The sequence below is a fragment of the Alligator mississippiensis genome, chromosome 5 (genome assembly GCF_030867095.1).
Source record: "Alligator mississippiensis isolate rAllMis1 chromosome 5, rAllMis1, whole genome shotgun sequence".
Lineage (NCBI taxonomy): Eukaryota > Metazoa > Chordata > Crocodylia > Alligatoridae > Alligator > Alligator mississippiensis.
In genome coordinates, this window is record NC_081828.1 from 152,516,700 (window position 1) to 152,541,161 (window position 24,462).

Below are 24,462 nucleotides of genomic sequence, written 5' to 3' on the forward strand. Positions count from 1 at the left end.
TAGCTTGCCTATGATTTTTAATTCTCTTTTGTAAATGGAATTTAAGACAAATACCTTTTTAATCCTGTTATATTAAATGTAAAAAAAAAATTCTGGTACTACTGAGACTTGGTTAGGCTTTATTGAGATTTCCATTATGTATTTTTCTCATTGTTCCCAGATTGACAGCATTATCTTTTATAGATTACTGGGTTTTGAGAAAAGGAACAAATTAGGTTTCTTTTTTTTGTATGTCATTTATGAATACTTCTCAGAAGCATCAGTAGATTGGTATTTTGACAGCCTAAGTAGAGAAGGAATATTCCTTTGGGTTCTTTAAACTATACTAAATGCTTTATAGTATAGTAGCTTAGAACTAATCAAGCAGTATGTACTGCAAGTTGCTGAAATCTGTTTCCCTGTATTCAGCTTTTTACCAGCTGTGTTATAAAACAAAAAAGGTATTTATTTCATATTAGCTCCCAACAGAAAAGGTTTTCTTAAGTTTATTCGAAATAAAATCATTGCTTCTATTTCTTTGTGTATTTTATAATGCTGAGTTTTCTTAGCAAAGGGAAAAAAACAATCAGTGCAGCCCAGAGTCCTAAAATTAGACACAGTAAATTTTTCAAGCCAGGAGTTCATAATTGCTTCATTTAGCATGTTACTGAAGGGGAAAGGAAGCAAAGGACTTTAAAATATTGGGTTCACTTTATTTACATTTAATTTGTGGTTGATTTTTATTAAATTATGTATTTATTAAATTATGGCTGATTTTAGCATCTTTTGGGAAAGAGATCTGTAAGTATGTACCTTACTGCTTTATATTTGATACAGAAATCCTCAACCAGCATTGCCCAACTTCTGGGCAGCTGGGGACCTCATGCAGGAGAGGAAACAGATCCAGGGTCACATACCCTGGGGGCTCCCCCCACTCCTCTCCAGAGCCTCCCCATGTCTCATACAACCCAGTTCCTCCCTCACCATGCACAGTCATGCTCCCTGTCCTTTTCCAAGCACTCAGCTGAACACCCGCCTCTGCTGCACAGGCAGCCTGCCCCTCTCCTACTGCACTGCCCCACCCCAGGAACCAGAAGCCAGAGGAGGAAGGGGAGACCCTGGCCACTGCTTCTTCAAGATGGAGTGGCAGCTGCGTTGGAACACACGGATCACATGTTAACCCCTCGCATTCTGTATGCAGTCTGTGGGCTGCCAGTTGGACAGCCCTGCTATAAACTAATAGTGTAGATTATGTTCAAGTTTTTTTATGGAAGGCTACTTTATTGAGCACTTGGCCACACATCAGTCAGTTGTTTAAAAAATTACTCATATAAGAGTCAGAAAATCCCATTCCCCTCTGACCCCTCCCCACTCAGTGTTTGCACTAAATGTTGTAGGTAGAAACCTACCTAATTTCAAGGGCTGACCCCTGATTTTGTGGTTTGAGCGTGGCACCAGTTGCCATTTTTGTGGCAGAGCACAGTGAGCTCCTCCCATGCCTTTGATTGGAGTGGGACACCTTGGATAATCAGAGACATGAGGAAGGCTGCCGTATTCCACCGCAAAAAATCTCTTCTCTTCCCCCCCCCCCCCCCCCCCCAATGCTTTAGGATGCCAGGGCTTCTTTCTTCTGTTTTCAGGTCCCGTCCCTTCCCTTCCCCTGCCCCCCGCCACTTGCTGGCTGTTTTCCAGCTTTTTTGCAATACCCATGCTTTTTCACAGGGGACCCACCAAATTTGCTGTTTCTGTGAAAATTAGGATTTTGGTAGGTCTCTAGTTACAGGGTTATAGGAAAAAATATTCATATAAATGCATGTCCTGTTACAAGAGTATTAAAATAATTGTTTTAAGTCACAATAGAACATACGACAAGGTTTATAGTTATTTAACTTTAGATCATGTTTAATTTTAGATGTCTATCCAGCCACTGGAATTTGTTGTTGCTGCCAGAGACGCTATTTGTTCTGTTCTATTCCTGAAACATACCTGAAAGCCTCCTCCTCTTTCTCCTCTGGTAGGAGCACTTTAAATGGAAAGGCTTCGGAGCCATCTAGTAGCCTTCTTGTGTAGACTAGTAGCCTTTTTATGTGATGCAGTGTGGTGCCCTACATTCTCCCACTAGGCTTAGTTTTGGCAGAGGTAGAAAATGGAGTCAATTATTTTGAGATATATGGCTCGTCTGACTGATTAGAAGTTGTTGCATGTTAAGACTGGGCAACCATTCATTTATAGGTGATAGAGCTGCTGCTTAGGTCTCTACCCCTAGGGGAGCCCAATCACTGATAGGCTGCTCTTTCCCATGCCAGGGAATGGGGCAGCCTTTCAGTAATCAGGTGGCAGCTGCTATTAAAGAAAGCCCTTTGCTGCCTCTGGAAGTAGGAAGTTCAATTAAAACTGCTGCCCTCACCCTCACCTCCCTGGGTAATGATGCTGCCATTGCCAGAACACTGGTTTGTGCTAGCAACTTGTGCTAGCACTACTGCCGCTGCTACCAGAGCACTGATAAGACCCAGCACTATAATAGTTGTGGTGGTAGTAGCAGGGTCCCAGCAGGGCTCTCCGACAGCTTGGCTAGGGAGAGACATTCAAAAAGCTGGAGCCTGAATTGATTCAACCTTTGTAGGTTAGTCTAACCTGCCTAGGTTGAACCAGTTTGTAACAGTACAGACATTCTCTCTGGACTGAGGCAATGTGGTCATATGCCTCTTCAGTTGCTCAGGGCAGGAGGCTGCTAGAGGCACGCTCTGCTGCAGGGGAGGTGTGCTGGGGGGAGGCGTGGCCAGTCTGGGCTGAACTGGCCAGAGAGGTATTTAATTCCCACCTCCCTGTCCCACCTGCAAGGACCCAAGCTGGGTCTGCTGGGCACTTCCCCCTCATTGCTGCAGTAGCGGGCCGGCACGGCCTCTTAGGCAAACTGGGCAGGGAGGGGGTTATTCTCTCCTATAATCCCCACTGGCCTCAGGGGACTGCAGCCAGGTCTGCCCTCTGCTTCTGCCATCATACTTGCTCCCTGCTTGGGGCAAGCAGTGGAATAAGCCACCTGCTGTCCCCTCCACTGGACACCAGAGGGAGGGGGGAATAACCCTCATCCCTGCCCTCCCCAGGAGTCCTGCTGGCTGGCATCTGGCTGCACCCCTGCCCAGCCGCTGCAGCAGCGAGGGGGCAGGGCCCTTGATGGGGGCAGCAGCCTCTGTCATAGTGTCAGAGAGGGCGAGACCCTTCCCAGTAGGGGGCCCCCTGTGGGGAGGGCAGAGCTGTGGCAGATTGTGTGCAGCAGCACCGGGGCCTGGAGGGGGCCAGGGCCCTCCAAGACACCGCTCGCTCTGTGCTTGGGGCAAGTGGCAGAATAAGCCCCTTCTGCCCTCCTCTGTCCAGTGTCTGGCAGAGGGGGATTATTCCACCACTTGCTTGGTCTAAGCCCAACAGCAGCAGCCGGGGTGGTCAGAACCCACTGTGGTGCCCCAGGGGCAGAGGGGGGAATAACCCCGCTCCCTGCCCACCCCAGAGGGCCCTGCTGGCAGCGTCTGACCCCACCCCCACCTGGCTGTTGGAGTGGCGAGGGAGGAGTGACCATGATGGGGGCAGCAGCCCCTATCACAGTTTCCCAGAGCGCAAGCCCCTTCATGGCAGGGGAGGGCTGCGCTGCAGGGCGGGGAAAGCTGCTACAGACCATGGCACTGGGGGGACAGTAGGGACTTGAAGGCCTATGGGCCCCTCCAGGCCCTGGTGTTGCCTTGTGCAGTTCACTGCAACTCTGCCCACCCTGCAGAGGACCCCCGCCAGGAAGGGGCTCATGCTCCCCGACGCTATTACAGGAGCTGCTGCCCCCATCAAAGGTCCTGCCCCCTCCAGCTGCAGTGGCCAGGTGAGGGCACAGCCAGATGCCAGCTAGCAGGGCCCCTTGGGTGGGGAGGGCAGGAACAGAGGTTATTCCCCCTACCCCCAGTGGAGGAGGCAGGAGGGGGGCTTATTCCACCACTTGCCCCAAGCAGGGAGCAAGCACGGCGGCAGTGAGCAGCCAGGCAAATGCTTGTGTCTGCAGTCTCTGCCAGAGCTCCAGCTAGGGAACAGAATGGAAGGGCCAGCTCTGCTGTGGAGCAGATTGCCCTGCCCAAGGCTGCAAAGCATCTGGGATGCTGGAGGACTCTGGTTTAAGTTAAACCAGGAAAGGGTCTGGGACAGACATTGCATAAACCTGTTTGAGCTCAATCAGGTAAGTCTGATACTGCATTCAACCAGGTTTATCTTAAACCAGTTTCAGCCATTTTCAAATTGGTTAATGTGCACTGAACGTTTGTTCTGTTACAGGTTTAAAACAGTTTCTGGTTACTTAAACCAGTTTATGTATAACGTTTGTTCCTAGCCCTTGTGTCTGGGTGGGTTAGCAGGGGGTCACCTGTTCTCCTTTCCTCCTTCCCCTTTGGAGGGGGGAGGAGGAGAGCTGAAAACTCTGGGATCCTGGGAGTCTTAAAGATAGCCATTACATGTAGCATCACAAAATATTTAGCACAACAGAATTTCCTGTTTCAAACTTCTACTTTTCCATTGTATGTGGGCCATGTTTCTAGTGCTACAGACTGCTTGCATGTCTGTATGTTCACAGTTTGTAGCACTGTAAATGTAACATCCAGACCCAGTCTGCAAAGGTCCAGTCCAGCAAGGGGATTTGTGGCATGGAGCTGCATCATTCCACCAGTCTCATCCACAGTGTTCCCCTCCCCTGTGGAGTCTTCTGCTCCACTGCATCCATGCTTCCCTTGCTGTAGAGGGATCAGAAATCTGTAGCAAGAGTGGGTACTGACAGCTAGCTGCTCCAAGGGACAGAGACTTTGGGTCTGCAGCCGCAGCCAGGTCTCAAGCTCCAGCTGCTGCCAACAAAAGGCTGCAAAGCACTGTCTTAACTGCATATCATCTTGGAAGAATAAAAAGTGCCTTTGTTTTTAACGGACTTTATATTTACTCCACACCCCAGAAAATCAAGGCACTGATTTTAGATGCTTAGCTTTAGAGACTTAGTTTTGACTGGAGTGAAAAGTATGTGCATAAGAATACAAATAGACATGGCATTAGCATTGTGGACAAATTATCCTTTGGTTAAAGTAATTCCCTTGTATGTTCTGAACATTTTATAACCTTAGACTTTTACATCTATTAATTTTTCATATGGACCAAATTACTTTTGAAATCTTACAATTATACTATTCAAACACAGTATTCATCTGATTTAGTGTTTCATATTTCAGATAGATTCCAAATTAAACATTTTATAATATGATGCTATTTTGTTACTGACAGTCAAAGTACACCTAAGAAATACAATTTTACAGTACATTATTTATTGAATTTAGACATTTGAATTTATTGTTGAATTTAGAAACTTACTGAATGTATGTGTATTTCCCTAAAACAGCTTGCTTTTTGGACCTAACATAAACAAATAATCTTTTGCTGAAATTTGAGTCAAATGTACTCAGTTTAATGAATAGATCTTAAACTGTTTGTATTTTAGAAGATTTCCAAACTTTGTCATTCTGATGGAATGATGTGAATTCTGTTTTGAAATCAAAATCAATTTGGACATTTGGAAATCGGCATGCATTTATTACTCAGTGTCACTCTACCCTTGAGATGGACAGAAAACATTTAAATCCAACAAGCTGCCATGTCATCAAACCAAAGTTTATGGAAGTCCTTTTTAGATGTTTTAAAAGTTTTGCAGCATTTTCACAGCATTCATCCTCACTTAACTACAGTATTTACTTTTCCTCATATCAAAGGCCTGTAAGTGTCAGAAATATTCTGTCTTTTGTCCTGTGTTTTTAAAATTTTATATTGAAATTTTGACATGTTTGTTTTAATTTTTTTTGGTTTTTAAAGTCCCTCTGATAGCTTTAAAGTCGACTCTCTCATCTTAATTTATGCTACTCATTTCAGATAAAGCAAACTGTGGTAAAATAAATACAGGGAGTAAATTGCTAGAACTCTAAAGAGGAGACATGTCATACAGATGAAAGGCCTGTAAGCATTTAGGGAATTAAATTCCCCAAAACTCTGTATTTCTTTCTGAGATTAATATAATGATATACAGAACAGAATGGTGAGACCGTTAGGAAGACATTAGAAATATTTGAGGTAACCAGTAAACTGTAGTCTTTTTCTGGCTGACAGAAACTCAGATATTTAAGAACTGCTGAACTCATATGTATCATTACACATTATTACATTGTGACTCATCTCATTATAGAAACATTAGTAGAGTTCCATCTCCTGGCAGAAGGCAACAAGGGCTTTTAAAGTTATTGGACAAGCTTGTTAGTAGCTGATAAGGAAGATGTCATACAATTTGAAAATCATGAGTGATTTTTTTTAATACGAGTAAATTTTCAGAAATGTCTAAGACATCTAGGGCCTCAGTAGAGATTACATTTATTGTGTGATTAATGCTTTAATTGTGCAATAAATTTCAACAGGCCAATTTATGGTGTGATAAAATGGCAAAGCAGCCCCAAAGGTTTTTGTGTCTGGTTTATAGTGGACTTTAAATTGAGCATGTGGCATATTTCCTAAACCTCGGACTGACCTATGTCTGATCCAGATGATCGCATGATTGTTGGGTTCAGGCATGGAACAACCCCAGGTTCTGAACTAGGGCACAGGGCACCCCTGGAGTCTGGGACACAGCTGCCCCTTTCTAAATCTGGGGCATCAGCCTGTGGTCTTGAATTAGGACCTGAAGTTGCCCTGTGTTGATTATCAAGGTCAAGCCAGGGACAGCCATGAGTCCCAGTTTGGACAGCTTGGTCCTGGCAATTGGGATATGAAGAAATGTATGCTGTGTTCCCAAAATCATTCATACTACCATGCACATCTGGCATGACAGGACACGTGATTTTTGAGATATGGCATAAAATTCCTCAGATCCCAGTTGCACTATTATATTAACATCTTCCAGGGGCCTTGGAAACTTAAGACCCATTTTCAAAGGAGCCCAAATCCCTAAAAGTTTTTTGTGGACTGGCAAATGCTTATCACTCAGATAAAAATGGATCCAAAGTTCAAGTTACCACAAGGGAAAAGAGAGAGGGCTTTTCCAGATATCAGCTGCTCTGAGATAACTTTTATTGAGAAATAAATTACTAGGGCTGTGCGAAGCTTCGGTCCCTGATTTGATTCAGTGGAGATTCGACCCAATTCAGTGGCTGAGTCTCTGAATCCGAATTTAATCAGGAGACCCTTTAATGTCTCTGATTCAAATCAGAACCCTCCAAATCGATTTGGAGAGATTCGGAAAGAGTCGACGATTCAGAGACAGATACAGCTTTAAATGTTTTTTCTACATACCTCAAGGTACCAGGCAGCTCATCAGTACTGCAGTGATGGGGAAGATGGACCATCCCACAGGAGCATGGGGGGCTCCCCAGCATGCTCGGTAGCAGACCCAGAAGTGGACCAGAAGCACTTCCAGTCCTCCAGGAAGTGCGCAGGCCCCCCCCAGCTCAGCAACTGGTGCCTCCTGAGTCTGGGGGGGCACTCAGGGTCCCCCCCGTGGCCGATCGCTGAGCTGGAGTATACTTCCAGTCCACTTCTGGGTTCACTGCTAAACACACGGCGGGGCCCTGCCGCACTCCTGTGGGATGCTCTATCTGCCCCACCATTGCAGCGTTCATGAGCCACGCCTGGTACCTTGAGGTATGTAGAAAAAAAATTTAGAGCTGTATCTATGGCCGGCATCAAATCTTCAGATTCGGATTCGGCCAAATCAAATCAGGGACAGTGATCCGAACCAACTAATCGAATCACTGTCCCCAATTTGGGCTGAATCCAAATCGAATACGGCCCATTTCACACACCCCTATAAATTACCAGAGTTCATCTTAAATTTGCTGTGTGGTTATAGCATGCACACAGGAAGCTACTCAGAAGCAGTTGATGCAGAGTTATACCCTCCGTAGCCTAACATCAGCTTGTTGATTTGCTGATGCTTTAGGTTTCTTAGTCACTTAAAGTGGTAACGTACCTTTGTTGCGTCTAAAGTGTCTGTACCTTTGCTGTCCCCTTATCCTATCCTGTCAGTTAACTCTCTGAATTACTTTTCATTTCTGCTAATATAAGAAAATGGAACTGGAGTTGGATCAATCTCTCTCTCTTCCGTCCCCACTCCTCCCTCTCTCTTGCATGTGTGTGCATGCGCGCGTGCGTGCGTGTGTGTGTGTGTAGAACATGAAAAAAATGCAAGGCATCCTACATTTATAACCATAATTTGTCACAGTGAGGAAAGAAAATCACCTGGATTTAAAATTAAGCAGTATACAGATATGTGCGCACATGCGCGCGCGCGCACACACACACTTTCATTTTAATATATATTGCATAGATCTAGACCTAGATATAATATAAAACAAGAAAACAAAACCCTCTGGACTTTAAAAATAAAGCTGTGTGTGTGTGTGTGTGTGTGTGTGTGTGTGTGTGTGTGTGTGTGTGTGTGTGTGTGTGTGTGTGTGTGTGGCTTCATATATGTAAAGCTTCGTTTTAAATCGAGGTGGTTTTCTTTCCTCCTTGTGAGAAATTATAGGTATAAATTTAGGATTCCTTGGATTTTTTTCTATGTTCTATTAAAACAAGTTTCCCCATAAAATCAGCAGATCTTATACTTCTGTTTCTTCAGCAACTTAATATAAATGTTTACACTGGGAAATGTTTAGAGTCATTGCATAATTACTATACTTAAGTATTACCCTTCTTACATTTTGAACATTATAATCAGAGTTCCTAAAAGATAAGATGCCCAACTCCCAAACTGCATAATCACATTTGTCATAGCCATTTGGAATAGAGAAGAATGTAGTTGATCCTAAGTGAATAAAATGCAAGTAACAGTTGGAAACAGAGATAGTATGTTTAACAAACATATAGAAAAGATTAAAATGTGGCTGATGGTGCATTACGTTACCTGCATAAATATCTACAAAAATATGCTTTTAAAATTGTGAATAATATCAAGTGTTTGAAGTGGCAAAATAAATAATTAGCCTAAACTAAATTAGAATTTATTTTGGAGAGAGATTAATTTATAATATTAGGTATGTGTTGAGAATTACTAATAAAAGGGGTGTACTAAAATTCAAGCACTGAGAGAACAAAATTTTTAAAACATCATAATATGTCATGCCCATGTGATGGTTCTAATAAGATTTTGCTAAATACTTTAGAGAGAGAATGTTAAAACTTAATACACGTACTTTATTCATTCCAGAAATGTATGGGTTTAAGAATACTTAACATCTTATTCCAAACATCGATACGATCAGAAAATTGGGGGAAGACTTGTTTTTTGTGTATTAATTCTGTACTATAATTTTTCTACGTTCACACTTGTTTTACTTTCCCATTGCATATAAATTCAAATTTACAAGACAAATGCATGTATTTTGATGGGCAAAAACACACCTCAAGTATGATACTGCAGTAATAATAATAGGGGGAAAACAGATGGAATTTTCAACTGTGCATTCATTTATCATCATATGTATGGCACATCACCATAATATTTAAGCATCTACATTGTAATAAGTTTAAAAAATAAATGTATTAGGTCAGCATGTGTAACAGTGCCTAGATATATTTTTTCACATATGTCTACTCCAAGGGGTCCTTCCCAATTCCATACAGCTCTTTCATATTTTATGATATACAGCTATAATTTGCCAGATTTGTTGCCAGTTAGGGAAAGCGAGTAGAGGGAAGTCACATTTTCCCCCTTCTGGTCACTGAATACTGGCTCCCTTCCATCTAGCCTCACACAGGAGCATCCTCATACCCCAGCCAGCCCCTCACAGCACATTGAGCAGGGTTGAAGCAGCCCCAGGCTGGTAGGCTGACCCCGCAGGCTTCCTGCCAGCTGGGGCTGCTCCAGCCCAGCTCAGTGTGCTTCAGTCCCAGGCATATGTATAAACAACAGTGCCCAGGAGCAATAAACTCCAGCACAGTATTCACCAGGGTTTATTACTTCACATTAATTGCATGTGTAGACATGTCCACAGAATATCAGACAGCCCACCAAAGCAGAAAAGTAAAATATATTTACTCACCTGTAATTTTTCTCTCTCTCATATGGGTACCTCATGCACTATAAGCACCCACCCTGGGTATCATTTACTTTTTAAATTTAATTTCAGTTGGAGCCCTCTTCATTCGTTCCTTTTTCCAGGCAGACAGCAAATTAGCATGCACTTAGTCCTTGATCTAGCAAACACTGAAGCTTGCATTTAACTACCAGCAAGAGATTAGTTCTGTTGATTTTGAGTTACTAAGTTAGTAATTGGTGCTCAAAAAATAATGCGATTTGCTGAACTTGGGTTAATTTGGTGTGCTGTTCTGGTGTTCCTTTTGCTTTCACAAGAAGTACAAATTTTAGGATTCTCTTATGTTGAGAGAGGATTTAGCTGAAGGTCTTCATTTCCATTTTTATATTAAAGTTATTAAGGTTAATAAGATTAAAGGGCCTTGCCCAGAAAATGAATGACCTTTCATAATGATTTATAATTTGTCATCTCAGTATGGGCTGGGCAGTTAGAGGACAGTGAGTTCTCAAGAGTTCAGCATCCAAACTCCTGGCACTATGTGATAAAGACACAGAGAATGTTTAAGATCCAAAAATATGAACCAAAAAAATCCTTGAAAAGTGAGGAGTAACCCAGTAATAGATTGCAGAGCACCTGTACAACCTTGCAACCATTGCCAGCAGATAAATTTTACCTTTTATAAAATGATGGGACAGACTCAACCATTTTTAGAATTAATGACACGAGACAATGCTCTTATAACTGAAAAAAAAAAATTAAAAATTCAAACACTCTCTTTGCCTAGCATTAATGCTTCAGTAGTAGAGGTTCTGGATTTGGATTTTGGCAGAGTCTTTAAGTATTTCCATTGTTCTTTTGGAAATTGGCTATGATTTGCCACAGTTACAAAGAAGTTTCTAGGTTTCTCTCTCTCTCTCTCTCCCAGGCTAGGGACAGAAGTTACATTTAAACCAGTTTAAGTGATCAGAAACTGAATCTCACAAGCAAAGGACCAGAAGGGACCTGCAAGATCATCAATTTCGGTCCCCTGCCATGGGCAGGAAATTATTGGGCTCAGATGAGCTCAACAAAGTGCTTGTCCTGCCTCATATTGAATACCTCCAAAGATGGTGACTGTATCACTTCTGCTGGGGAAGTGTTTTTCAGATTCTGGTGACTCTTACAGAGAAAAAGTTTTTTCTTTTGTCCAGCCTGAATTTATCCTCTTATTAGCTTATGTCCTTTAGTCCTCGTCCTCCCTTGAGGTGCCTTCCTGAAGAGTTGTTCCCCTAGATCTTGATGCTCACCCCTGCCATACTTGTAGGCAGCTATCAAGTCACCTCTCAGCCTATCTTCCATGCCCTTAATCATATGGGTGGCCCTTCTTTGTACCTCCTTAAGCTTATCCACATCCTTCTCGAAGTGTGGTGCCCAGAACTGGACACAGTACTCCAGCTATGGCCTCACCAATGCTGAATAGAGAGGGAGGACCACCTCCCTGGATCTATTGGCAACACATTGGCTGATGCACGCCAGAGTTCTTTTTGTCTGTCTGGCAATCTCATTGCACTGTTGGCTCATGTTCATCTTCCAGTCAATCGTGGTCCCCAGGTCTTGCTCAGATGCTGTGCCAGCCATTGGACTACTACCCATTGTGTAGTTATGGTGAAGGTTCTTCCTACCCAGGTGAAGAATCGTGCACTTCTCCATGGTAAACCTCATCTGATTCCGTTCCACCCATAAATCCAATCTGTCAAGGTCGTCCTGGATCTCTACCCTAACCTCTGATGTACCTGTGTTTCCCCACAGCTTGGTATCATCTGCAAACTTAATCATTGAGCTCTCCACCCCCTCATCCAAGTCATTAATAAATATGGTAAAGAGCATAAGTCCAAGCGCTGATCCCTGAGAGACACCACTGGTTTAAACCTGTAACAAACCTAAGTTCAGTGCACATAAAACATTTTCAAAATGTCTGAAACTGCTTTGAGATCAGTCTGGTTGAATGTAGTATCAGACTTAACCGATTGAGGTCAAACTGGCTTATGGAACTTGTGTCCTAGACCCCTTCCTGTTTTAACTTACATTAAAGTCCTCCAGCCTCCCAGCACACTCTGCAGCCTTGGGCAGGACTGGGCTAGGCTGTCTGTTCCAGCCAAGCAGGGTTGGCCTCTCCCATCTCCTCCCTAGCCAGAACACTGTCACTGCTGAGAAAGGGGTGGGGGTGGGAAACCCTGCTCTGGAGTGCTGTTGGGTCTGCCTGGCAAGGGGGCAGCAGCACTTGCCAGGAGTCCCCAGCCCCAGCCTCCCTCACTGCTCCAGCGGCAGGAGCGTAGTCAGACCCCAGTAACTTGAGGGGAAGCAGGGGTTTAATCCCTCATTGCAGGGGGCACCAGTAGGCTCTGCTCATGCACCCAGGGCTGTGGCAGGCAGACACCAATAGCCTGAGGGGAAGGGGATAGTTTAATCTCCCCATTGCAGGCAGCAGTGGTGAAGGCACCAACACAATACCCTGGGCCAAGTCCCTCGAAGGAGTGGCCATCTGGTTGCAGGGAGAGGGCGGGGAAGGGGGATGTGACCTGGTTGAAGTGGGGGGAGCCAAGGCTAGTTACAGAGCGCAACTTACTGCTGACCCCTGCTGCAGCAGTGCAGCCAGTTGGGTGGGGGTCAGTGTTGCCCCCCTACAAGACAGGGATTAAACCTGCAAGACCCTCCCCCACTCCTGCTAGCAAGCATGTGTGTGGGGGTGGAGGGCTGGGGACCCCTTACAGGGCCTGTTTTCCTCCTCCCCTTCCATGCAGACCTGCAAGCCATGGTGGGGGTTTCAAACCTTCCCCATTCATACTCAGGCCTGCCTGGGTCTAGCCATGCCCTTTCCCTCCAGCCAAGGACTCACTCTAGCACCCCCTGGCTTCTGCCCTGGGCCACTGCAGGTATGTGCCTGCATTTCTGGAGTTAAATGTGAATGTCTGTTCACTTGCAAATTGGTTTGATCTATGCATGTTAGACTAACCTGCAAAGATTGAATCAATTCAGGCTCCAGCTTTTTGAATATCTGTCCCTAGCCTTAAAGTACTTCATGCATAAATACTGGATTTTGTAATGCAGTCTTTCAATGATTTACTATGAAATCATGGACCGTAGTTCTGTGCATGAACATATACATTAAGAAAGCTCTGAGGGAGTACTGGTCTTGGTTTCTCTTATCAGCAAAGGGCTTATAAAGGGAGGAATAATGAGAATTACTATACTAATACAAATAAAGGGTGTGTCTGTTTTGCAGCAAGGTGTGTTCTGGCAAGGGCACTTCAAGCACGTGTCCACCCATTCCATGCACACTCCAAACCTGGAACTGTGTGGGGAAGATAATGCTGAGGTGTCTTCCACTCTAAAGCACCTTGGAGATCCAAGTCTTAAGAGCAATCCTGAAGGAACATGGTGAAGCAGCCTCACCAAAAGATTTCCTAGTTTGGAGCTTGTGTGTTTTGTGGAGGACAGAGTGTGTTTGGGGTTGTCCTTGTCAAGATCCCTGGTATAGATCTACCCACTGTGCATTATCTGGGAACTCAGCTTTGGTATTCAACAGGAAGTGATGCCTTAAAAATTCAGGCCTAAAATAGTGGTCAAGTATGAATTCTGTTTTAAACATCATCTTTTGACTTATGTTGAAAATGATAAGTGGTCCATGCTATCAGATTTGAAAATAGTTTGCCTTTCAGTTGCCTGCAGAATGCTGGGAGGAACCCTGCCTGACCCTGCAGTTTGATGACTTGATAATTTTTTTGATATCCAAGTCTGACCTGGTCTCAATCCAGTGGAGCACTTCTTGTTCCTTTATACAGTCTATATTTGTTTCTAGCATGTGCTGCAAGAATAGAGGCAACTAATTATAATATTTTTTGCTTTTTCAGTAAACTACTTGGTGTATGTGAATTGTGAATTTTATTGACTTTTTCACTGACTTTTCCTGTATCTTTTTTTTTTTTTTTTTCCTATTCTTCTGGCACTTACCCCCATACCATGTCTATCAGTCTTTCCCTATAAAGTTTTATTTTATTTACTTTTATTACTGGTATCCAGTGACATTTCAGCACTTAAATTGTAAGGTTCCAAGGAATCTCTTCCTGAATCAGTTGCTTCTTGTCACCAGCACCTGGTCTAATGTTTTAATTCTATCACCAGTGAATCTGAACCTTTATTTTCAGAATGGTATTTTCTAGTTCAGTTGCACTAATTTGAGTCCTTCTGCATTGGTTTTGAAATGCATTCAAATTTTTAAAATATTCAAAACATATAGTGTTACTACAGAACAGGACAGACAGAAGGCAGGACAAGGATGCACCTTAGCTTCTAGCTCAGGGGCAGGCAAAATACAGCCCGTTGGCCAGATCCAGCCCTCCAAGCCATGCTACCCAGCCTGTGGGGACCCTCCAGAAAAGAATTATTACCAAGCTATAGCTTCCTCTGTGAAAGCCAACAGGAGGTGTGGGGTTTCAGAGGTCATGCACCATCAGGCCAGGCCAGGACAGCTCTGTGCTTCCACCTCTGTGGGGCTCCCCATACTCTCTAGCCGGGAGACACAGGGAGCCACGTACAGCTGGGCCAAGCAGTCTCCGTAATGCCACGTGCGGCTACTGGCACTCCACCCAGAAATTGCACACCATCAGGCCAAGCCAGGCTGGCTCTGTGCCAGAACTTGGGGCTCCCAGTACTGCAGCTGGGAGCTGCACACCTTCAAGCTGGACCGGCCTGGGCTGGCTCCATGCCACCATGTGGGGCTCCAAGCACTGCAGGTGGGAACCATGCACCATCGGGCCAGGCTGGGCTGGTTCTGGGCTTTCACATGCAGCTCCCTGCTGGAGTGCTGGGAACCCCACATGGAGACACAGAGCCACTCGGTCCAATGGCACACAACTCCCTGCAGCTCCTTGCACTCTAGTGGGGAGCTGCGCACCATCAGGTCAGGCCAGCTCTGTACCACCATGTGGGGCTTCAGTCAGTCCAGTGCTCTATCCAATGGGCTGGCCAGCTCTGTGCTGCCACATGAAGCTCCCAGGGCTCAAGTAGAGCACCACTGGGGGGCTCCACCTGCCAAGAGCCTGCCGGTAGCAGCTGCTACAGTCAGCAGTGCAGGCTGTGCGCCATGGCTGGGTGTGTGACAAGTGGGCCCACACCCCCCCCACCTACACCTCCACAAACCCCACACCCACGCATACCCACACCCCCCACAAATATACCCAGACTCACCCTACACCCTCTCACACCCCACCCACATATCTCCCCAAATCCCCACACACACACACGTACACACACATACTCCCCCCACACAAATCCAGTGTCCTCCCACAAATACCGCATACACCACACAAACACATACACACCCTGTATCCACCCCACAACCACACCCCACGCACTCCTTCACATACAATATACAAGAATAAGACTTTGTTTTGAGCTATTATGCAGTCTCCTGTATATACGCTATGGAAATGCACATAAGTCAGGACATTTTTTTAAATAAAATTAAAATGAATGTTATGATAGATGTTTGACTTTTTAGTGTATGATTTGGCTTTTTTTCCAGTTCCAGGATGGCACCCCCCCACCCCCCAAGAAATATTTCTAGGGGCAAGGGAAGGGGCTTTTGGTGGCTAAGGTCAGGGGTTAGGTGGGAGGATTTCAGTCCCAGGATGGCGATCAGGGAGCAGAGCACCTGTCAAGGGAAAGGGTTACCTTTGTGGCCCTCAACAGCTCACCAAAAGTTATTAAGCAGCCCTTCAGCCAAAATAATTGCCCACCCCTGTTCTAACTCATTCAGAAAGCTTATACCTTTCTGCAAGAGTGAGGCTCTGAGGTGCCGCCTTGCCTTGCATTCTCCCTGACTTCAGGCTAGCATAGCTACATCTTAGAGACAGTAACTAAAGATAATGGCCAAGGCATACCCCTGCCACTCTTGCAATGCCACTCCTTTCTCATATGAAAGGCACCCTCTCCATTTGTTCCTTTTCCCAGACAGACAGCAAGTTAGCATGTACATAGAGTCCTTGATCTAGCAAATACTGAAGCTTCCATTTAACTAGCAACAAGTGATTAGTCCTGTTGACTTTGAGTTACTAAGGGTGCCTGTAAATGTGCAGGGAGACTGCTCCAACGTGTTGTAATTACAGCATGTCAGAACAGACTTGATTCATTGAGTCTGCTGGAACATGTTATTTAGCATGCCTCTAGCAGCCTCCATGTCTCATGTATCAGCGTCCCCACACTTCAAAAGGGCTGTGGGGGCACTTCAACTAAAGCTCATTCAGTGAGCTTTAATTAAAGTGCTCCCACCACCATTTTGAAGTGCAGGGATGCTGATGCAGAAGATGCTGTGTGAGCTTTAATTAAAGCGGCTCTCAGAGCTGCTCTAATTTAAAGCACCCCTTCCCTTCCCCATCCCCAAAGCACATGTAAAAACTTCCTAATTTAGTCATTGGCGCTCAAAAATTAAAATGATTTGCTTAACGTGTTAATTTGGCATGCTGTGTGGGTGCTCTTTATCCCAGTAGTTAGCCAATATTTGAGGCTTTGCCATGGTATTTTTGCTAGACAGAGAAGTCAGATATTTATTTGGTGCAATTTTAAGAGAATACGCAAAGCCCTGTTTTTCCTAAACAAAGCAGGAACAAATGACACCAGGCAGTTTTCATTTCCAGAAAATCCATTTCTGTCATCTTAGTTGTATCCTTCTTAAAGAATTCTCTCTCTCTCTTTCATGCCAGGAGCACATTCTAACAGCTTTTCTAGCTTTCTGTTGGTTTTTCTTTTGGTTTTCTAGTTCTTTTTTTCACATATGCCCAGCTCCAGCCAGTGGTGCATTTGCAAGCAGACATCAGGGAAACCCACTTGCCCTCACTAAGCCTTTGCTCAGGTCCCGGCATGCTGACTAGTGGTTTGGATAGTGGTTTCCATGAGCTTAGCTGTCACCTTAGCAAGGACATTTAATTGCTCCTCCATTTTGCTTGAAAACAATGTCAAGGACACTTATCAGTTTTAACTAGATCCATTTTGATGGCAGCTGCTAATAACTTACAACATAAGTGTCAAGACAAGGGCATGTAGGAGTCGAAATGAAACTCTCATCTCTACTTCTAATGGTGTAAACCAATGAAAAATAGCTTAGGATGGTGTAAAATAAAAGCTTAACTCCAAATAGTCATGTGAAATGAGATATAATTTTGTAAGATCTAGCAGAAAATAGTCTCCTCAAGAATAGATTGGTAGCACGGAAAATATATTTAAACCAGTATCATTTTGGATTCTGTTGGCTCAGAATAGTGGAGATGCTTTTATTGGCTATAGGGCATTCAAAGGTCTGGGAGCCAGTGCTCTGATCTGGGACATCTCTGCTGAGTAGCCTGTATTGGAAAGCTGAACCTTCTTTTTTCTCCATGGGAATACCCCCTACTCAAGCGTAAGTGCATATGGAACCACAATTGATCTACCATGGGAATACAAATCTTTTTTTTGTTTGTTTGTTTTTTTACAAATAGAGCATGGCATTTAAGGGGTTCATAGAATGTTTATTCTGTCCAAAGTTTCCTTAATTTTGGTAGTTTTCTGACTCTCATATTTCCACTGTATTGGATTTGTACTAGCCAAAATACATATTTATCCAAGAAACAAATCTATTATCCCACCAAATTAAATAAAATTATTAATATTTCATGGCACAATAACCTGGAATTCTGCTGCATTTTTAATTTTTAGCCATTATTAACAACCACTATGGCAGAAAACAAAAACCACGTGCAAAATAATGAGAAAAGTAAAAAATATTTCAGTTCCTCTAAAAAATAAAAAAGAAGAAACAGTTCTCTTGTTTTCATGATTTACTAACAAGCAAAAAATGAAGCCATAACCACTGGAATGTTCTAAACCTTTTAAGGGCTTTGCTTATTAATTTTTTTGCCTGTGTATATTAGTTTTCTTTAACATTTTATCCTTTTAATTACAGGAGGAAGAACTAGAGGCCCAAATTTCATTTCTCCAAGGACAGCTAAATGACCTAGAAGCCATGTGTAAATACTGTGCAAAGATGATGAACACACATCTTGGTAAGTGAACTGCCTTGGTTATTTAGGCTGTAAATCTTTGGAAAGGCTCTTTCTATCCCTGTACTAGAACTAAAGAATTACTAATGTAGTACACAGCTTATGGCTTTGCAAGTCTAGGAGTAAACTGAATTACTGTACCAGATGTTTCTAACTATTCTGTCTTTATACTTTCTTGCTTTTAAATGTTGAATCTTTTAAGCCAATTGAAGAAAGTATGGATAAAGAGCAGACATATTAGGACACATGGCATTTTTTTATTCCTAAGATTTCTTGTCTTCTAAAAGGCATCTTACAAGTCATAGGTCATTTTACAAGTCCATCTCCAGTTCAGTTAGCAGAGTGATCTTTGGTACATTAAGCAGCCGTTTTAGAAAATCCCATGCGTAGTGATTACCTTCATTATATAACAATGTATGTGTTGCCCCACTTATTTCAGGCAAGTTTCTGATCTCCTGTGCCAGTTCTTCCTCTGACATCAAGAGAAATTAACCAATACAGCAGTCAATATGTTCGGAGCAGGATCAGTGGTAGAAGTTACTGAATTTACATATCAGCAAAGCAAATGGCAGAAAAAAACCTGGGGCTAGCCTAAGATGTCTGTTTTTAGCAGTGCTCTGATAAATGCTCTGTGTTAAAATCATTTTGAACCAGGACTTGTTATATTTAGTCACATTTCAGTGGAAAAAAGCACTGCTATTGCTGGAAGTAAAACCTTTACATCATTTAAAAGTTGAATCTTTTAGGTAATAGAGCTTTTTATCTAACTCTAGCAAGTTGGGAGACCATAAAACCATATCATCCCAATGGTCTTCTCCCTTACCCCGCTTTAAATGCCCATTTAATTTTAGTGGCCCTTATCTCAAAAACTAGCATAGCTAGAAAATAAGTATTTCTTTATAGTCTGAAATCAGTTTTTTTGACAGTACATTATGAACCTCTAATCTTAAGGGCCTGATTCTAATCTTAATTATGTGCAATTAGTATCATAGGTATAAGTGGACTGAAGTTGTATGTCAGCTAAACCAACATACATGAGATCAAAATCAAGAAAGGGGTATCTTTAAAATACTGAACTATTTGCGGGGGGGGGGGGGGGGTGGCGGGGATGGGGAATACTTTAGTATGACATGTACATGTTTAGTAGATTAGATGGTCCAAGTACAACCTAGAAACTTTTTCCAACCAAGGGTTCTGGACCAGACTGCAGAGATAAAATCAAATGTATGTTCCTGAAGTGCCTCTTTTTCAGACATAGAAGCAGGCTCTGGTACGATTTTTTCCAGCTCTGAGGCACAAATGCTTTTGCTGCTGTAACAACTCTAGCAACATCAGGAACTATGCTGCATTAGTAGGAGCATTGCCTAGTAGATCTAGGGAAGTAATTATTCCTCTCTACTCTGCACTGGTAAGGCCATATCTGGAGCCCTGTGTCCATTTTTGGGCCCCCCACTATAGAAAGAATGTGAACAAGTTGGAGAAAATCCAGTGGAAGGCAATGAAAATGATTTGGGGGCTAGAGCGTATGACTTTTGAGGAGCGGCTGAGGGAATTTGGTTTATTTAGTCTGCAGAAGAGAAGACTGAGGGAATTTGATAGCAGCCTCTAATTACCCAAGCGTGGTTCCAAAGAGGATGGAGCTAGGCTATTCTCAGTGGTGACAGATGACAAAACAAGGAGCAATAGACTCAAGTTGCAGGAAGGCATGTTTAGGTTGGATACTAAGGTGGTGGAATCTCCATCCTTGGAGGTTTTTAAGGCCCAGCTCGACAAAGCCCTGGCTATAATGATATAGTTGAGGATGGTCCTGCATTGAGCAGAGGTTTGGACTAGATGACCTCCTGAGGTCCCTTCAAACCCTTATTTTCTGTGATTCTGTGATTCTAACTGCAGTGGTCAGAAGTCTGCACAGACTTGTCAGACAAATATTGGTTAATTTTTTCCACCGTCAAGTTTTATCGTAGGCCAAAGTTTTTTGATTTCACAATGCTGCCACTACTTCAGTTCTTTCCCCAGGTATCTACTTTTTTATCTACACATAAGAAAAGACTTCTACATATAGGTTCACTTGGAACCTCCATCTGTTACCTCCCTTGCTCTGCTCAGCCTGTTAGATCCTGGATACAGGCTGTATCATTTCTCACTTCATTTACATTTCAAAAAGTCTCTAACCAAGCATGTTAGGTTTTCTCATTGTCCATTATTTCAGTCTCCAAACTACAATGCCATGGAGCATAAGCCTACCCTTGACCACCTCTGGCTTTGTAGATAATTGATTAGATTTTAAGGCCACAAGGGAACATTAGCCATCTATTCTGATCTTCTGTATTTTGCATGCCCTTAGTCTTGACCTAGTTAATGAAAGGATTTCAGTCTGCAACCTGTTATGCTACAAGTAGAACATAGGAGAAAATAAGGTTTCACTAGTGCCTGAGATCTCTGCAATGGCAGGAAATTTATTAGGTTAGGTGAGAAATGCCCAGATGATCCTAGCAGGTAAATCATGCCCCATGCTGCAAAAGGAGAAACATTTCAAAGGCACCTGACAATCTGACCTAGGGGAAAATTCAGTTATGACCTAAAATCTGTCTTTCACTTTGACCCTGAGCATGTGAGTGAGACCTATCAGCCACACATCTGAGAGAGAATTATCTGTGCTGCTTCCACACAGTGATTACCCCACCTGGGGTCCTATCACCAGTTGTAGCCAATTCCTTGATGCTTTAGAGGAAGGCAGAAAAATAAAATCCTGTTCTCTCTCTGACATATGAACAGAGAATGAGCAGGGCCTTCACAGCCTCAGATTCGAACTGGCAGGCCAGAAAGTCACCACAGTTCTTCTACCTCACCCCCTCCTCCCATGCACACAGAACATGGAGCATCTTGCAAAAGTTGGATAAAGTTCCAATGTTTAATCACGCTTTCTACTAGCATATTGCTTCTTACTTCAAGGTTGACTTTGTCTAGATTCAGCCATCGAATCTTGTCATGCTGTTGGCAGCAAGGTTGAAAAGCCCTCACTATTGCATATAAGTACCTAACTACACGTGATCAAGCCATCTCACAACCTTCCTTTTGATAAACTGAGTAGTTTGAGCACATTAAGCCTCACATTGTATAGCTTGTTTCCCAGCCTGAAGATCTTTTGAACTCTGTCTAGTACATCCACATCTTTTTTGAAGTAGTGTCTCCATAGTTGAACACATTATTCTAAAATGATAGCAGTCTTGCTATATAAAGAAGCAAAAATCAAATCTCAGTTTTTATGTGATATTCATCCTCTTAAACGTCAAGAATTGCACCTATTGACCAGAGTTATGCATTGAAAGCTCAGATTGAAGTAACAATCAACAACCTGTAAATTGGTGATTCTCAGCCAGGATGCCACAGCACCCTAGGGTGTCTTGAGATTTCCAGGGTGCCCCATGGTATCATGTAATAGTAGCAGTGTTAGATGTGCAGACATAATTCACAAGACAAACCCAGAGATTTCAAATAGATATCCGTAATGTTAATGTCATTCTGACCTGCTGTGTTCTTTCTAAATTCTTTGTTCCATTATTTTTCTGTAATCAAAAGCTTAGTGAAAGCCAGGAGCTGGCATTTTCGGAGAGATTCCTTGAGTCTGGAAAGGTTGAAAACCACTACCATAAATCCTGAAACCCAAGACAATCTCATGCCATTTGGTATAATTTGTGTTTTTTATTCTCTATTCATTTCCTTGAACATGACTATTAAAATAGGCTTTTGGGATTGTGACCATTTAACAAAGCAACTTAAATTACTCAGTAACTGACTTGTCCTTTTCATTCCCTGCTACCCCATTAAGCTTCGAGCTTCAAATAGGTTTTCATTTCTAGTAGTGGAAATTTTGGACAAATTTTAGACAAATTTCCACTGCCAGAAACTGTTCTGGGAGAGGGAGGAATACAAGCATTCAGCCTGCAGCTGCCCCTCTCCCGCCTGCACTCCATGCCCTCCCTGGAGATCAGTCTGGGGAAGGCATGATGAGGAGCAGGAGCCATTCCCCCTCTGCCCCCACATGGCACATTCAAAGTCTGCACTCGCAACCCCCAGGAACTCCCCCGCCTTCCCCAAACTGGAGACTGCCTGGTTTAGGGAAGGGGCAGGGAGCAGCTGCTAATGCTCCCCTACCCTCCCAAACCAGACTCAAGGCAGGGGGAGCATACAGGCATTCAGTTTTGCAAGAATGTCAACCTGGAAGATCTTTCTTGTGGAGGGGGGATGTTTCCCCTTGGAGAAATTGAATGAAACCCTGTATGCTTGTAGCTTCTAACAGGAGAGTGGTGATTCTCCTGGCAGAAATGTAATGCTTATATATGGTCTTTGTAGCATCTTCAAACTTTACCAGTAACAACTTTAGCATTATCTATATGAGGGGATGCTCAAACTATGGCCTGTGAGCCATAGCATCTGGTCCACAGGGCTTCCTATAGGTCAGGAAATGTGGTGGCAGGGGAGCAGTGGCCATTGATACTGCCACCCTCCCACCCCCCCCATTGCCAGAATCCCATGCCCCTCTCTCCCAACAGCAATATATGGCTAGGCCATATCCCTTCCCTCTATACAGCTGAATCAGGGTTGAGGAATGCCCCTGCCCTCCATTCAGCTGGATTGGGGCTTGGCTGCCCCCTCCCCGCTCCATGCATCCAGATAGGGCCCCGTCATGCCTGCTTTGGGAGCTGAATTGGGGCCACCAGCTAGATCCAGTTCACAGGGGGACCAGGCACAACCTATCCAGCCCCCTCCCCCCCCCCCCGGGAAAAAGGTTGAGAACCACTGATATAGATAATTGATAAAAATATTGAATAGCATTAGGTCAACAACCAGTTCTTAAGGACCACATCAAAGAGAAACCCTGTCTTTGATATCATCAAATACTTTTGGGGAGACATAACAGTGAATTACTAATACTTCTTATATGTGCCTTGTTAACTCCATAAAATACAGATTTTAATCAAAATGTAATGTGGTCAAGGAATGCTACTTGCACGGATGAATTTTATAATATTCTAAACTTTCCTAGATTTGTATTGAGTAGTTTGCAATTCACACTTGAAGAAAGTATAGTAAATCACCCTTGCTTGTAGGAAAGGTGGTTCATCACAAAATTATGTCATTTGTAGAATAAATGAGTGTTGTATCTCAAAAATGATTAGTAACTGCAGAATTATTTTTTTCCTTATAAGTTTCATTAACATGATATGCCATTTTATCCTAGTACTTGGTTAAGTGTATGACAACAAGTAACTGCTGATGTTTACTTAACAGATATATATTTTATTTTAATCAAAACTACTGTTACAGCTCTATAACTTCCTTCAGCTTTTGAACCTTTAGTAATCATTTTTAAATTATACTCCACAGAAATGTGGATCTTCTTTTTATGTAAAAATACTTACAAACAAGATTTTATTTAAATAAAATTTCCTGCAAGATTTTTCTACTCCACCATATGACGACATCATATTTCATTACCTAAACATGTTAATTTGTTGCCGCGGGGTTGAGGAGGAAGGAGATTGCTAACATTATATTTTTTTCCATAGAACATGAAGAAGGAACAGATGGGTTAGAATGGCAATTTTTGTTTGCATATTTATACAAAAGCCTCCTTTTTAAGCGTTCATCTATTTTTCTTGCTGCACCACACAGTGACGACATAATTATATGTTTGTATTATGTCAGTATGTTACCATGGAAATGAATGATGTGCTATGAATATTATAAATTCTTATGTGCAGGAATGTAAAATTCTATTCCTGTACTGAAAATTAAGAGAAATAGTTAAGATCCCTGACTTACGCAAGTAAATGAATAAAGCTTTAAACTTGTGACCCTATTTTTCCAGTTTAACACTGCATATTCCCACTCTTGGTTCCATCCATTAGAAGGACTGTTAAATTCCCACAAAGGGTAGTACGTTGAGAGGTCTAATGACTCTTAATGCCTCTTACTGTCAATCTTGAGATTTTTATTAGTGCACCAGGAGGGTATGTAGAAAGCTAGACATAGGTTCTGCTCCCATCTCTGCCACAAGAATTTTGTAATTTAAAAGAAAAAACAAAAAAATTCACAACTTCCTCAAGTTTTCCATTTGTAAAATAGAGATGCATCTTACCTTCCAAGGGTTTTGCTTTGTTCGTAATATAAACTGAGGGTAATAATGCAGCTGATGGTGATGGAATGTATTCACCGTTGCTGTTACTACCCTACATTATCACAGCAATATTGTTTTTCTCTGCACCACTCCTTTTCTTATGGAAATAATATTCTCTTTCTTGGATCCTTAACATTGTGCTATT

General features: G+C 42.9%; 1 protein-coding gene across 1 annotated transcript in view; it reads left to right on the plus strand.

Moving 5' to 3' along the window:
• The window catches only part of TBC1D5 (TBC1 domain family member 5), a 371,763-nt gene that overhangs the window by 305,955 nt on the left and 41,346 nt on the right, over positions 1–24,462 (plus strand). Inside the window, exon 18 of the mRNA XM_019497895.2 lies at positions 18,040–18,139. Within this exon, the coding sequence (XP_019353440.2) occupies positions 18,040–18,139 (100 nt within the window). The remainder of the gene's footprint in view (positions 1–18,039; positions 18,140–24,462) is intronic.